Source organism: Natator depressus, chromosome 24, assembly GCF_965152275.1.
Source record: "Natator depressus isolate rNatDep1 chromosome 24, rNatDep2.hap1, whole genome shotgun sequence".
Lineage (NCBI taxonomy): Eukaryota > Metazoa > Chordata > Testudines > Cheloniidae > Natator > Natator depressus.
The window spans coordinates 9186082-9197735 of record NC_134257.1 but is presented as its reverse complement, the minus strand read 5'-3'; the positions used below and the strand labels follow the sequence as shown (position 1 = coordinate 9197735).

Sequence of the window (11654 nt, the reverse complement as noted above, 5' to 3'; positions counted from 1 at the left end):
ATGGAGGAGGCCAGGGCATGGAGGAGGCCTTAGCAGCAGGAATGAGAGCCAGCCACACAGGCATCCTGGCAGAGCTGAGAAGAGAGGACCCCTCTCACTCCAGGACCCATGCAACCGCACTGGGAATCCTGGCTTTAGCTCAGGATCAGACGTGCAAGAGAAATTCTGCAGCCTGGATTAGACTGAGAGCTCTGTGAGGCAGGGATAGAATCATAGACTATCAGGGTTGGAAGGGACCCCAGAAGGTCATCTAGTCCAACCCCCTGCTCGAAGCAGGACCAATTCCCAGTTAAATCATCCCAGCCAGGGCTTTGTCAAGCCTGACCTTAAAAACCTCTAAGGAAGGAGATTCTACCACCTCCCTAGGTAACGCATTCCAGTGTTTCACCACCCTCTTAGTGAAAAAGTTTTTCCTAATATCCAATCTAAACCTCCCCCATTGCAACTTGAGACCATTACTCCTCGTTCTGTCATCTGCTACCATTGAGAACAGTCTAGAGCCATCCTCTTTGGAACCCCCTTTCAGGTAGTTGAAAGCAGCTATCAAATCCCCCCTCATTCTTCTCTTCTGCAGACTAAACAATCCCAGCTCCCTCAGCCTCTCTTCATAAGTCATGTGCTCTAGACCCCTAATCATTTTTGTTGCCCTTCGCTGGACTCTCTCCAATTTATCCACATCCTTCTTGTAGTGTGGGGCCCAAAACTGGACACAGTACTCCAGATGAGGCCTCACCAATGTCGAATAGAGGGGAACGATCACATCCCTCGATCTGCTCGCTATGCCCCTACTTATACATCCCAAAATGCCATTGGCCTTCTTGGCAACAAGGGCACACTGTTGACTCATATCCAGCTTCTCGTCCACTGTCACCCCCTAGGTCCTTTTCTGCAGAACTGCTGCCGAGCCATTCGGTCCCTAGTCTGTAGCGGTGCATTGGATTCTTCCATCCTAAGTGCAGGACCCTGCACTTATCCTTATTGAACCTCATCAGATTTCTTTTGGCCCAATCCTCCAATTTGTCTAGGTCCTTCTGTATCCTATCCCTCCCCTCCAGCGTATCTACCACTCCTCCCAGTTTAGTATCATCCGCAAATTTGCTGAGAGTGCAATCCACACCATCCTCCAGATCATTTATGAAGATATTGAACAAAACCGGCCCCAGGACCAACCCCTGGGGCACTCCACTTGACACCGGCTGCCAACTAGACATGGAGCCATTGATCACTACCCGTTGAGCCCGACAATCTAGCCAGCTTTCTACCCACCTTATAGTGCATTCATCCAGCCCATACTTCCTTAACTTGCTGACAAGAATACTGTGGGAGACCGTGTCAAAAGCTTTGCTAAAGACAAGAAACAATACATCCACTGCTTTCCCTTCATCCACAGAACCAGTAATCTCATCATAAAAAGCGATTAGATTAGTCAGGCATGACCTTCCCTTGGTGAATCCATGCTGACTGTTCCTGATCACTTTCCTCTCATGTAAGTGCTTCAGGATTGATTCTTTGAGGACCTGCTCCATGATTTTTCCAGGGACTGAGGTGAGGCTGACCGGCCTGTAGTTCCCAGGATCCTCCTTCTTCCCTTTTTTAAAGATTGGCACTCCTTGATGTGCCTGTACCGCACCTAGCACAGTGGACAGCCGGTCCGTGACTGGGGGGGGTCCCAGCTGCTACCATAATACACCTAACAAAGAACATACAGCTCCCAGCACGATGGGGGCCTGGTCCATGACTACACCTCCCATCTGTTACCGTAATACAACTAATAAAGGTCCCTTCTGGCCTATAATCTATTAAACTGAATTAGAGAAAGGGGGTGGGGGGCTAATTTATGAAGACAGCTTAATGGAGATGTGGGGTAAGGAAAGAAGGATGAGCTTGCAGTTAAGGCACGTGACTGGGATTCAAGATCTGGATTCAATTCCCAGCTCTGACTCCTTGGGGTAGCATGAGACCTCGTGCCTCAGTTTCCCCATCTGGGGAATATGGGGATAATGTTAAATCCCTGGGAGGATCAACACATGACTGTACGCAAAGCATTCAGATACTTTGGGGACGGGACTGGATAAGACACTAGACAGGCAGAACTAAGCTGTACCCTTTGGCAGGGGATGGGGGTACGATGCTAGCCAGCTGCAAGGAGGAAGAATTGCTTGGGGGATAACAAGGAACGAGAGAGAGAAATTTAAGCTGAAACTCAGGAATGGCTTGTTAACAAGCTCTCTGGAGCTGCAGCCTCATCCCCCAAGGTGCGGAAGCCCCAGTGCCTGAGACATTTAAAACCAGATGAGTAGGGAGGGGGCAGGGATCAAGCTGGCCACAAGTAGGAAATCGGATGGGCAGGGGCAGGGAGGGCAACTGAGGAAATCACCCCTGGAATGGTGGGTTCTTTTATTTCCCTTCTCTCCTCATTGAAGCAGCCGGGCTGGCAAGGATGCCTGACAATCCCGAGGAATAAAACGCTGCTCTGGACCTCCCAGGGGTGTTACTGACAACACTTATCAGAGCCCTGCAGGCTGGCGAAGCCTCGCTGGAGCACTGGCAGGAGGCAGACACCAACTAATCTGTCCGAGTCACGCAACCGCCTGTACTTTACAGCCCTGCCAAGGCTCCAGTTGGTGCCACGAGTCAGGGGTTCAGCGCAAACCGCTCCTTGTGCCTCTGGCTGCTGCAACGGGAGCTTTACCCTGCCCGCAGTCTCAGCTAGAACAAACTGAACGTCACCCGGGGCCTGACGCTCTCCAGGGCACTCGCGCACTGGCACTGCCCCTGCGGTGATCAGCGAGACGGGATGTCAGGCTGCCGCAGAATCCAGCCTCTTTCACCAGCTCCTCCCCTCCCCACAATGAGCCACACAGTGCAGACAGCGTCCGTCCTGTCACTTTATTATCTTTCTAAATTGTTAAACAGGCACCATTTCCGAGCTTAAAATCCATCCTGCCTCCTTACAGCATAAGTGATCCCACCCACTGCATAGCTCCTCTAGTGCACGCTGGTTTGGTTTTTGTAGGGTCTCCTGCGAGGGAGGGGCTGTGCACGCTGGTTTGTTCTGGTGGGACTGCTGCAGGCATTGCTTTTTTTATTAAAAAATAAAATAATAAATAAAGAGCAATGAACCACCACCTGTTTGAGTTTGAAAGAAAGATACACAGGGAAGTAGAAGGGGCGGGTCAATACTGAGCCACCCAAATGTGCCTGTGTCCCTTTAAGAAGTTCCCTCCTGGAAAGGGAACAACCACTCCTGGGCTTTATGTGGCCGGGACGGTTTGTTTGATGATGATTTTCTGCCTGGTCGCCCGGACATTTGGGTCCGTTGTGGGCGGCCCTGCCCCCAGGGCCGCGGAAGCCGCCGCGTTGGGCAGCCCATGGGCAGTGATGTATTTCTTGTAGGCCTCACGGATGATTTTGAAGGCCCGGATGTTGGAGTAGGGGATGTCGGTGATGGGGTCCCGGTAGACGGCCGGCTTGTGCGTGACGGGGCAGATCTCCTTCACGGGCAGCTTGGGCTGCTTGGCCTTAGGGAAGAAGCGCTCAAAGGTCTCGTCGTCGCTAAAGGTGATGAAGGTGCGAGAGCATTTGCCAGCCTGGGAGGCGGAAGCCTGGGGAGCCTCTGCTGTTTGCTGCGTGTCTTGATCCAACCTGGGGGTGGGGAGAAAACACAGGAATCAGCTCAAGCTTCAAATGTAACAGCGGAAATAAGAACATCCAGGGCTCTGGGGATGAGGGGGCACAAGGACGCATGGGGCTTTTGGGAGGTGCGGGGGAGGGGAGACAAAGCATGTACCAGGCACTTGTGCTCAGTAAAGATCTCCAGGCAACCTCCACATAAGTCAGGGTGCAAACCCCACACAAATCCCATCTTGGGGCAGCAGGTTCTAGCGAAAGGAGGCATGGCCCTGCTTTGTCCAAGCCTGAGTTCTAATCCTACCAGCCCCACCTGGGATACCCTTGGAGTACGGGAGGAGCGAGGGATCAGCATGGGCCTGAGCTGTGTTTGAAACTCAAGCTAGGTCCAGGTGGGAATTCCACAACTGGCCCCATGTCCTCAGCCGGAGGCTAACCAGGGACCAAACACCTGCCACCTCGAGGGATCCAGATCACACTTGTGCTGCTGACGAAGAAGAAATCGGTGGCTGTTGGGGCTCAGGATCCAGTTCAGAGAAGCAGCTGAAAGCTGGGACGCCAAAGAGGACTGACTGAATGGCTGGGGTCTGCAAGATGGGGCTGACGTCTCCCACGAGCTGGCTCAGGGGAATCCCCTAGGAAGTGGGGTTGGCACCTGCCAGCCAGAGTGTAGGAGTCAGCAGGGACAGTGAGACCTAGGAGGGAGTTGGCAGCCCATCCCGAGGGGCCGGAGTTCAGGCTAGGGAGATGGGAGGAATAAATACAATCCCCAACACCTACCCTTCCACATCCACGTTCTCCTCCTTCACCCCGAGGTCAGTGATCAGCGGCATGGTCCCCGAGTAGTAGCGGATCACCGGCCCCACGCACTTCCGCTTCTTCTGCACATGCTTCCTCTTGTCAGCTTCCAGCCGCTCATAGGTTTCTGCAAGGGCGATTGAACCGAAGGTGAACGGAGCAGGGCTTGGAAGGATGGGGCAGCTCAGAGAAGACCACCAGTCAACAGTCCGGCTACTGAGCCCGCTCTACTGCCTTCAGAGCTCTGAGCTCTTTACCTCACACTGGAAGGTACCACATGGAACCACTGCAAGAGCCATTAACTGTGACTCCAGCATTTCGACAGAGAGATCTGTGCCACACCAGAAGCTCTCAGAGTACACGTCGCGGGTCACCAATGGTCTGTAAACTCTTTCCTGGTGCTCGGAGAACCAAGGAGGGGCACACAGGCTCCCATAAGGGGTGGCTAGTAACTGAATGAGCCAGAGACCTCCTGTATTATGCCTATAATTCTGAACCATTCATGATGGTGAGTGGAGGTGCCTAGGCACGTCTATATATCATCCACAGAACTAATGCTTGGGTAGCATTATCCACGCTTACAGTTGGGGAAACCAAGGCACACAGAGGTGAAATGAATGGCCCATGGTAGAGCTAGAAATAAAATCCAGGAGTCCAGATTCCACCCCCACACTGCTCTAACTACTAGACTCCACTCTCATTCAAGAACTGGGAACAGAACCCCGGAGTCCTAGCTCCAGGTCCCCTGCTCTAGCTAGGAGATAATACACCCTTCCAGAGCTGGCACTAGAACTTAGGCAGAGGACAAGGTTGGGAATCGTAACGCCCATCAGATCATGTTGTCTCCAGTAGACCAGTACAGCCCTGACTGGTGCACCAGGCTCCTGCTGCCAACCTGAGTGAAGAGCCTGTGTGTTTCCCAGGGCCTCCTACCCATGTCACTCACCCAGAGACCGCAGGTTAATCTCCTCTGTGATCTTGGCCTCCTCCAGCAGCTCCTCCTGCGTCAGCGGCCTGTCATAGTTCTGCCCCCCCTTCTTGCGCTTCGACTGCACCTGACGCTCCTGGACACGCAGGAAGGTCTGGCGCGTGTGCTCCGTAGTCGACTGGCGCATGTACTTGCGGCCTGTAAGCCCGAGGAGTGGGAGGGAAAGTCAGGACACTGGGTACGGCGGGCAGAGACAGCGTAGCTACCAAGAAACCAGCATAGCAACCCCACGATGATTCCTCCCTGTCCGTGGATCATAGCTCAGCCCAGCAGTTGTAGTTGAATAACTTTGAATCAAACCTCTGCCCTGCAAATCGATGCAGAAGCTTCGAGAAAACCTTCAGAAACCAGTTTTTCATCTCACCTAAAGGCAATAAATTTGATCCTAATGAGCATCAGCCACACTTACTGTCTCCCACTTCATCCTGGAGTTCCAGGGGCGCAGACTTCTCCTCTCGCGCCTTCTGGGAGCTGCTGGAAGCCGTATCGGGCTTCTTGGGTCTCAGGCTTTTGATGGGCTCCTAGTAGGTTCAGATAAGAGCTGATGTGAGGAAAAAAAGAACCTCCTGGGGGCTTGCTATTTAATGCTGCTTTGGAGAGTTCAACCCCATTTAAATAAAGAGCCACAAGGGATTTTGCAGCTTGTTTTTGCAAGAGGGCCCCTGCCAACATAAACGCCTTTAAAAAGAAAAGTGCTTTGCCTGTATTACTAGTTACACCTTTGATTACAGAAAGAACATTTTCAATCTCCGATTTACTTTGACCATTGCTGCAGTCTGTTTATTATGGTCAGTTTCTAACCACTAGACATCACTCCCTTCAAGAGCCAGCAAAGAACCCATGAGTCCTGACTGCCCATCTCCTGGTTAAACATGAGGCCACACTCCATCCCAGAGCTGGAAATAGAACCCAGGAGTCCTGCCCATGAGCCTGCACTCCCACTCCTGAAACACACTAATTGAAGATGCTTTCAGGGTTCTGCTGCCGCCAAGATCATAAACGAAACAGCCTATACATGGAATTGCTGTGAACTCCCCGGCTACCCCCTACACTAGATTACAATCTGGTTGTACTAAGAGTTTTGGCAGCAGCTTTCATGTGGGTCCCTCCCTCAGCCCAACAGGGCTATATCAGAAACAGCGATTAGACAACTGGTGCGTTGAGACCACTGCACATCATGCTGACTGCGGTTGTTTTGTTGTTTCCTTGTGCGCCCCTGTCTGTACCCACCTAGTGTCTCCTGTCTTGTACTTAAATTGGAAGCTCTTTGGGGGCAGAGACCACCATTTTCTTCACTGTCCATACAGCACCCAGCACACTGGGGTCCTGGTCCATGACTGGTGGGTGTTCTTAGGTACTACCCCAATACAGAACCAGAGGCTGGGTCACCCAGCACCACAACCAGCTGCTCCACCCTTACCTTGTAAGCCTTGGTGACCACCCTGCGTTTCCTCTTGGGCTCGTCATCGTCCTGGTCACTGGCCGGCTCGTCGCCCTCGTCAATGTCAAAGTCAGAGTCCACTTCGTCGTCACTGTCCGACTGGTCGCCTTTGTACTCGTCATCTCCCGACTCCTGCCCGGGAGAGGGGGGCAAACGACAGTCACAGCTGAGCAGATCCCGCTGCCCCTTTGGGAGTCCCGCTCTGCCTCGTGCCCCCACCCAAATCACAGCTGTCCTCAAAGGAGCCCACAGCCCCCCAGCTCAGCCTCCACAGGGCCTTGCTGCACTCCCCCACCCCCCAACTCTGCTCCCCAAAGGACCGATTCCCCCCACAAAGCCCCCCACGCTGCCCTCCCGGGGCCCCTCACAGCCCCCTCCCCCAGGCCTCTCCCCCGCCCTCCCGGGGCCCCTCACAGCCCCCTCCCCCAGGCCTCTCCCCCGCCCTCCCGGGGCCCCTCACAGCCCCCTCCCCCAGGCCTCTCCCCCGCCCTCCCGGTGCCCCTCCCCCGGGCCTCTGCCCCTCCCCCCCGCCCTCCCGGGGCCCCTCACAGCCCCCTCCCTCGGGGCTCTGCCCCTCCCGGTGCCCCTCCCCCCGCCCTCCCGGGGCCCCTCCCCCGGACCCCGGACCCCTCTCCACGGCCACCCTCCTGCTCGCCCCACCTCCGTGAAGCCCCCGTAGGTGGTCTGGTAGAACTCATCCTCCTCGGCATTCAGCAGCCCCGCCAGCCGGTTCCCCGCCGTGCGGCGCGGCGCCCTGCCCCCCGCCAGGCTCATCTCGCTCCGCCGCCGCCGCCGAGCGACTGCTCCGGCCTGGCCCAGGGGAGAGCGAGCGCAGGCCGAGAGAAATCAGCCCGTCCCGGCGCGGAGCGGAGCGCCGAGAGATCGAGGCGGTAGGAGCGGCCAGGGGAGAACGATCGAGCACTGAGAGATCGATGGAAGCTGGGCGGGGCTTGTGGGGGTCTGCACACCTGTCTAGGTCAGGGTTCTATAGGGGGTAGGGTGACCAGAGAGCAAATGTGAAAAATCGGGATGGGGAGGGGGGGTAATAGGAGCCTATATAAGAAAAAGACCCAAAAGTCAGGACGATCCCAATAAAATCAGGACATCTAGTCAGCCTAATATGGGGTCTCCCCTCCACATGCTGACCCAGATTAGCCCTATGTAGCTTGTGAGAGGCACCCAACCCAAGATCCCTGGGGGCACAACATCTTTTGCCCCCGTGAGAAATCCCATCCACTCCACTGGAAACCAGCCCCCTGCCACTGGCAGTTCTCACCACAGAGACAAGTGACTTCCTGCTGCCACACTGGCAGCCACTGGAGCCCTGGGACACTATTGCCAGCCCCCAGCACCCGACAGTCATAGTCAGCTCCACCCCGCAAAAAAACCCACAAGACCAGCTTGATATAAAATCATGATAATATAAAAAATAATCAATGATTGGCCATCTGGTTTTTGAGACTTAAGACATTGTGATTTCCAGCTTTTCTCTGCAGCCACGAGGGCTAGAAACCTACTCTTATTATGAGCTGGGGCAGGTGAAACTTTGTTATGGGATGAGTCAAAAGTGTGAATAAATTGCCCATTTAAGCTAGTTGTAAGAGACAGTGGGGGCCACACTTAAAACAAACCCTAATGAAGTCTACCTAGAGACTAGCAGCACCTACTGAGTTCACCTGGGTATTGGGGGGAAGAGAACACACAGAAACTGAGACCAGACAGAGGAGAGAACTAGAAGCTAACCTGGAGGAATGAGCAGCTGAAAGCATGTGGCTGACCCCAGAAGAAACCTGGGGAGAGGTTTTTTGGGTCAGAAGTGCAGGCTGAAAAGCTCGTGCTTGGTGCTATGAGCAACAGAAGCTGTTCCTTGCTATTTGATTTCCTCTGCATTCAGAAGCACAGGACTTGGTATACTCCTTGTAAATAAGCAAAACTGCATCACAGAAATACCTAGCTCCAATTTCTACTCTCCACTGGAACACCCACGGGGCCCTAAGCAGTGACTAGCAAGTTTGGTCAAAAGGGGCAACACTGGCCTTTTTAAAAAAATGAAAGCAAAGAGATACTCTGTTATGTAATCACATAACTCCAGCAACTGGGGCTTTAAGAGCTGCAAGACTTGACATAAAATACCATTGAGATCCGTGCAGCAGCAAGAAAGATAAAGGCAAGAGTTGGAAACACTGCTGGTGGAAGGATACAAAATGGGGACCACTCATGACCGAACAAATCATCAACAGAGCACAAAGAGACACAGCAAAAACTCCCCATCTCATACTGTGCCTCACTGGTTACACCTGTACAACGTAAACGTAAAACACTGCTGTCCCAATTTGATTGCACTTCACACTCGCTTGGCACAGGTGTCAATGGTGACGTGTGGTGCAAAGCCTGAGAGAATCACATAGCTGGAATGAGCAGATGTAACTCCACTGACCAAACCTGGCCTTCAGCTTCAGACCTTGGTCAAGAGGAAATATAATCTCAGACGGTCTGTTGAAGCAAGCTGGCAAATTGCCTAATTATTCTGAGAGCAGTTGTGACCTGATACCTCCTAGTGTTACTGATTGTTTATACCTGGCTCACTTGATTTCCCTGATGTGCTCTTGGTTTTTGCTTTGAAACCGTATCTTGGGGATAAAGACTGAAATCAAAACAGGAGCTGTTTAGAACCAGCTCCACTGATTGATATCTCCTGTTTTCCCTTTTCCTTGTTTTATTGTTGCTAAAGCTGTTTGCATTTAAACAGGATCATTCACAAGAATTCTATGCCCTGCCATGGTGCCTTCCATCCAAAGATCTCAAAACACTGTACAAACATTAATTAATTATCTCAGCACCCCACTCCCAGGAGGTAGGGTAACCAGATAACAATTGTGAAAAAATGGGACAGGGGTAGAGGGTAATAGGCGCCAATATAAGAAAAAGTCCCCAAAAACTGGACTGTCCCTTTAAAAATGGGAGGGATGGTCATACTACCAGGAGGTAACTCAGCTGTGGGGACCCAACCAATAAAGCAAACCTCAGCCCAAACCACTGAGTTTGAATGCAGGACCATGAATCAGCCTCTGTTTTTGTTGTTGGTGTTTTAATGTGAGTTCAGTCTTGCTAAGAATTTGTGGGAAACTTTCAAGGAAGCTGATTTGAGTCTGAAGTTTGGCACAAAAACAGGTTTCACATCTTCATATTTCAAGGCCAGGGGGGACCTTTGTGATCATCTAGTCTGACCTCCTGGATTACACAGCCAGAGAACTTCCCCAAAATAATTCCTAGAGCAGATCTTTTAGAAAAACATCCAATCTTGATTAAAAAGTTGCCAGTGATGGGGAATCCACTATGACCCTTGGTACATTTTGAGTGGTGTCAAAACCAATCTTCCCCTTCTGATATTAAAATTCCCCCGCAGCCCAACTGTGATGGCACAAACAGATTTCTGACTGCCAGTGGGAAATAAGACCAATGGGCAGATGTATCCCAATTTAAGGAACAAAGACCCACTGGCCAAACGCACCCTGAGTGTAAATATACACAATCCCATTGAAGTCAATAGCAGTTGCATCCACTAACACAAGAGATGAATTTGGTCCACAAAGAAAAATAAACCAAATCTCAGATCTCAGCAGAACTGTCTCTGCTGAGGAAGTTTTTCAACATTTTCCACAAGGCATGACTTTATCATGGTGCATTCATTTCTGATCTCCTAACATGATTAACTCATCTTTGTTATAAATCTAGATTTATAATATACCTGGAAGAAACTGACAATACTGAGCTGAAAATGCATGATTAACGAATTATCAGCTGATTTGCTTTGTTGCTAAAATATGTACTGAGAATCTAACTCCTGCTTAGTTTAATTTGGAACCTACAGGGTTTTTCACACCATAGGAAGTTCCATGGCATTTTTCTGAAAGGTCATTTTAAAGGTCTGTTAAGTAGAGAAAACTTCGGCATCTGAGGCCATGTCTACACTACACAATTATGATGACCTAATGAGGGCATACATCCACCGCAGTTGTTGAAGCACTTGTGTGCACACACTTGGCTCCTTGTGTTGGTGGTATGCGTCGTCACCAGGAGCGCTTGTATTAATTGTATTGCCAGTGTGGGGCATTGTGAGACAGCTCCTGAAAGCCAGTAACAGTTGACATAAGTATCGCAAAAAGAAAAGGACGACTTGTGGCACCTTAGAGACTAACCAATTTATTTGAGCATAAGCTTTCGTGAGCTACAGCTCACTTCATCGGATGCATACTGTGGAAAATACAGAAAATGTTTTTATACACACAAACCATGAAAAAATGGGTGTTTATCACTACAAAAGGTTTTCTCTCCCCCCACCCCACTCTCCTGCTGGTAATAGCTTATCTAAAATGATCACTCTCCTTACAATGTGTATGATAATCAAGGTGGACCATTTCCAGAGAGAAAACCTTTTGTAGTGATAAACACCCATTTTTTCATGGTTTGTGTGTATAAAAACATCTTCTGTATTTTCCACAGTATGCATCCGATGAAGTGAGCTGTAGCTCACAGAAGCTTATGCTCAAATAAATTGGTTAGTCTCTAAGGTGCCACAAGTACTCCTTTTCTTTTTACGAATACAGACTAACACGGCTGTTACTCTGAAACCTGTCATAAGTATCGCAGTGTCTAACACTGCATCGACCTAATTACATCGACCGTGACTCTACACTGCTTAGGGAGGTGGTTTAACTAAATCGGCATAGCGAGCACGAATTTAAGTGAAGACACTTCCACAGCTAGGTCGACACAAGGCAGCTTACGTCGACCTAA

General features: G+C 51.1%; 1 protein-coding gene across 1 annotated transcript; it reads right to left on the bottom strand.

The window, feature by feature from the left end:
• Positions 1-2878: 2878 nt before the first annotated feature.
• On the bottom strand, positions 2879-7712 carry VPS72 (vacuolar protein sorting 72 homolog). Its single transcript, XM_074938684.1, has 6 exons — positions 7518-7712; positions 6837-6989; positions 5826-5937; positions 5375-5554; positions 4411-4555; positions 2879-3645 (listed from the first exon to the last, which is right to left on the bottom strand). The coding sequence occupies exons 1-6, from the start codon at positions 7629-7631 to the stop codon at positions 3255-3257; spliced, it is 1095 nt and encodes a 364-aa protein (XP_074794785.1). The 5' UTR covers positions 7632-7712; the 3' UTR covers positions 2879-3254.
• Between the last annotated feature and the right edge of the window lie 3942 nt (positions 7713-11654).

What these genes read in the sequence shown, in the direction of transcription:
- VPS72 (XM_074938684.1), bottom strand. Translation starts at nt 7,631, where the DNA reads ATGAGCCTGGCGGGGGGCAGGGCGCCGCGCCGCACGGCGGGGAACCGG. An exon ending in TGGTCACCAAGGCTTACAAG is followed by an intron (nt 5,938 to 6,836) that starts GTAAGGGTGGAG and finishes TGAACCTACTAG; the next exon opens with GAGCCCATCAAAAGCCTGAG. An exon ending in GAGAACGTGGATGTGGAAGG is followed by an intron (nt 3,646 to 4,410) that starts GTAGGTGTTGGG and finishes CCCCACCCCCAG; the next exon opens with GTTGGATCAAGACACGCAGC.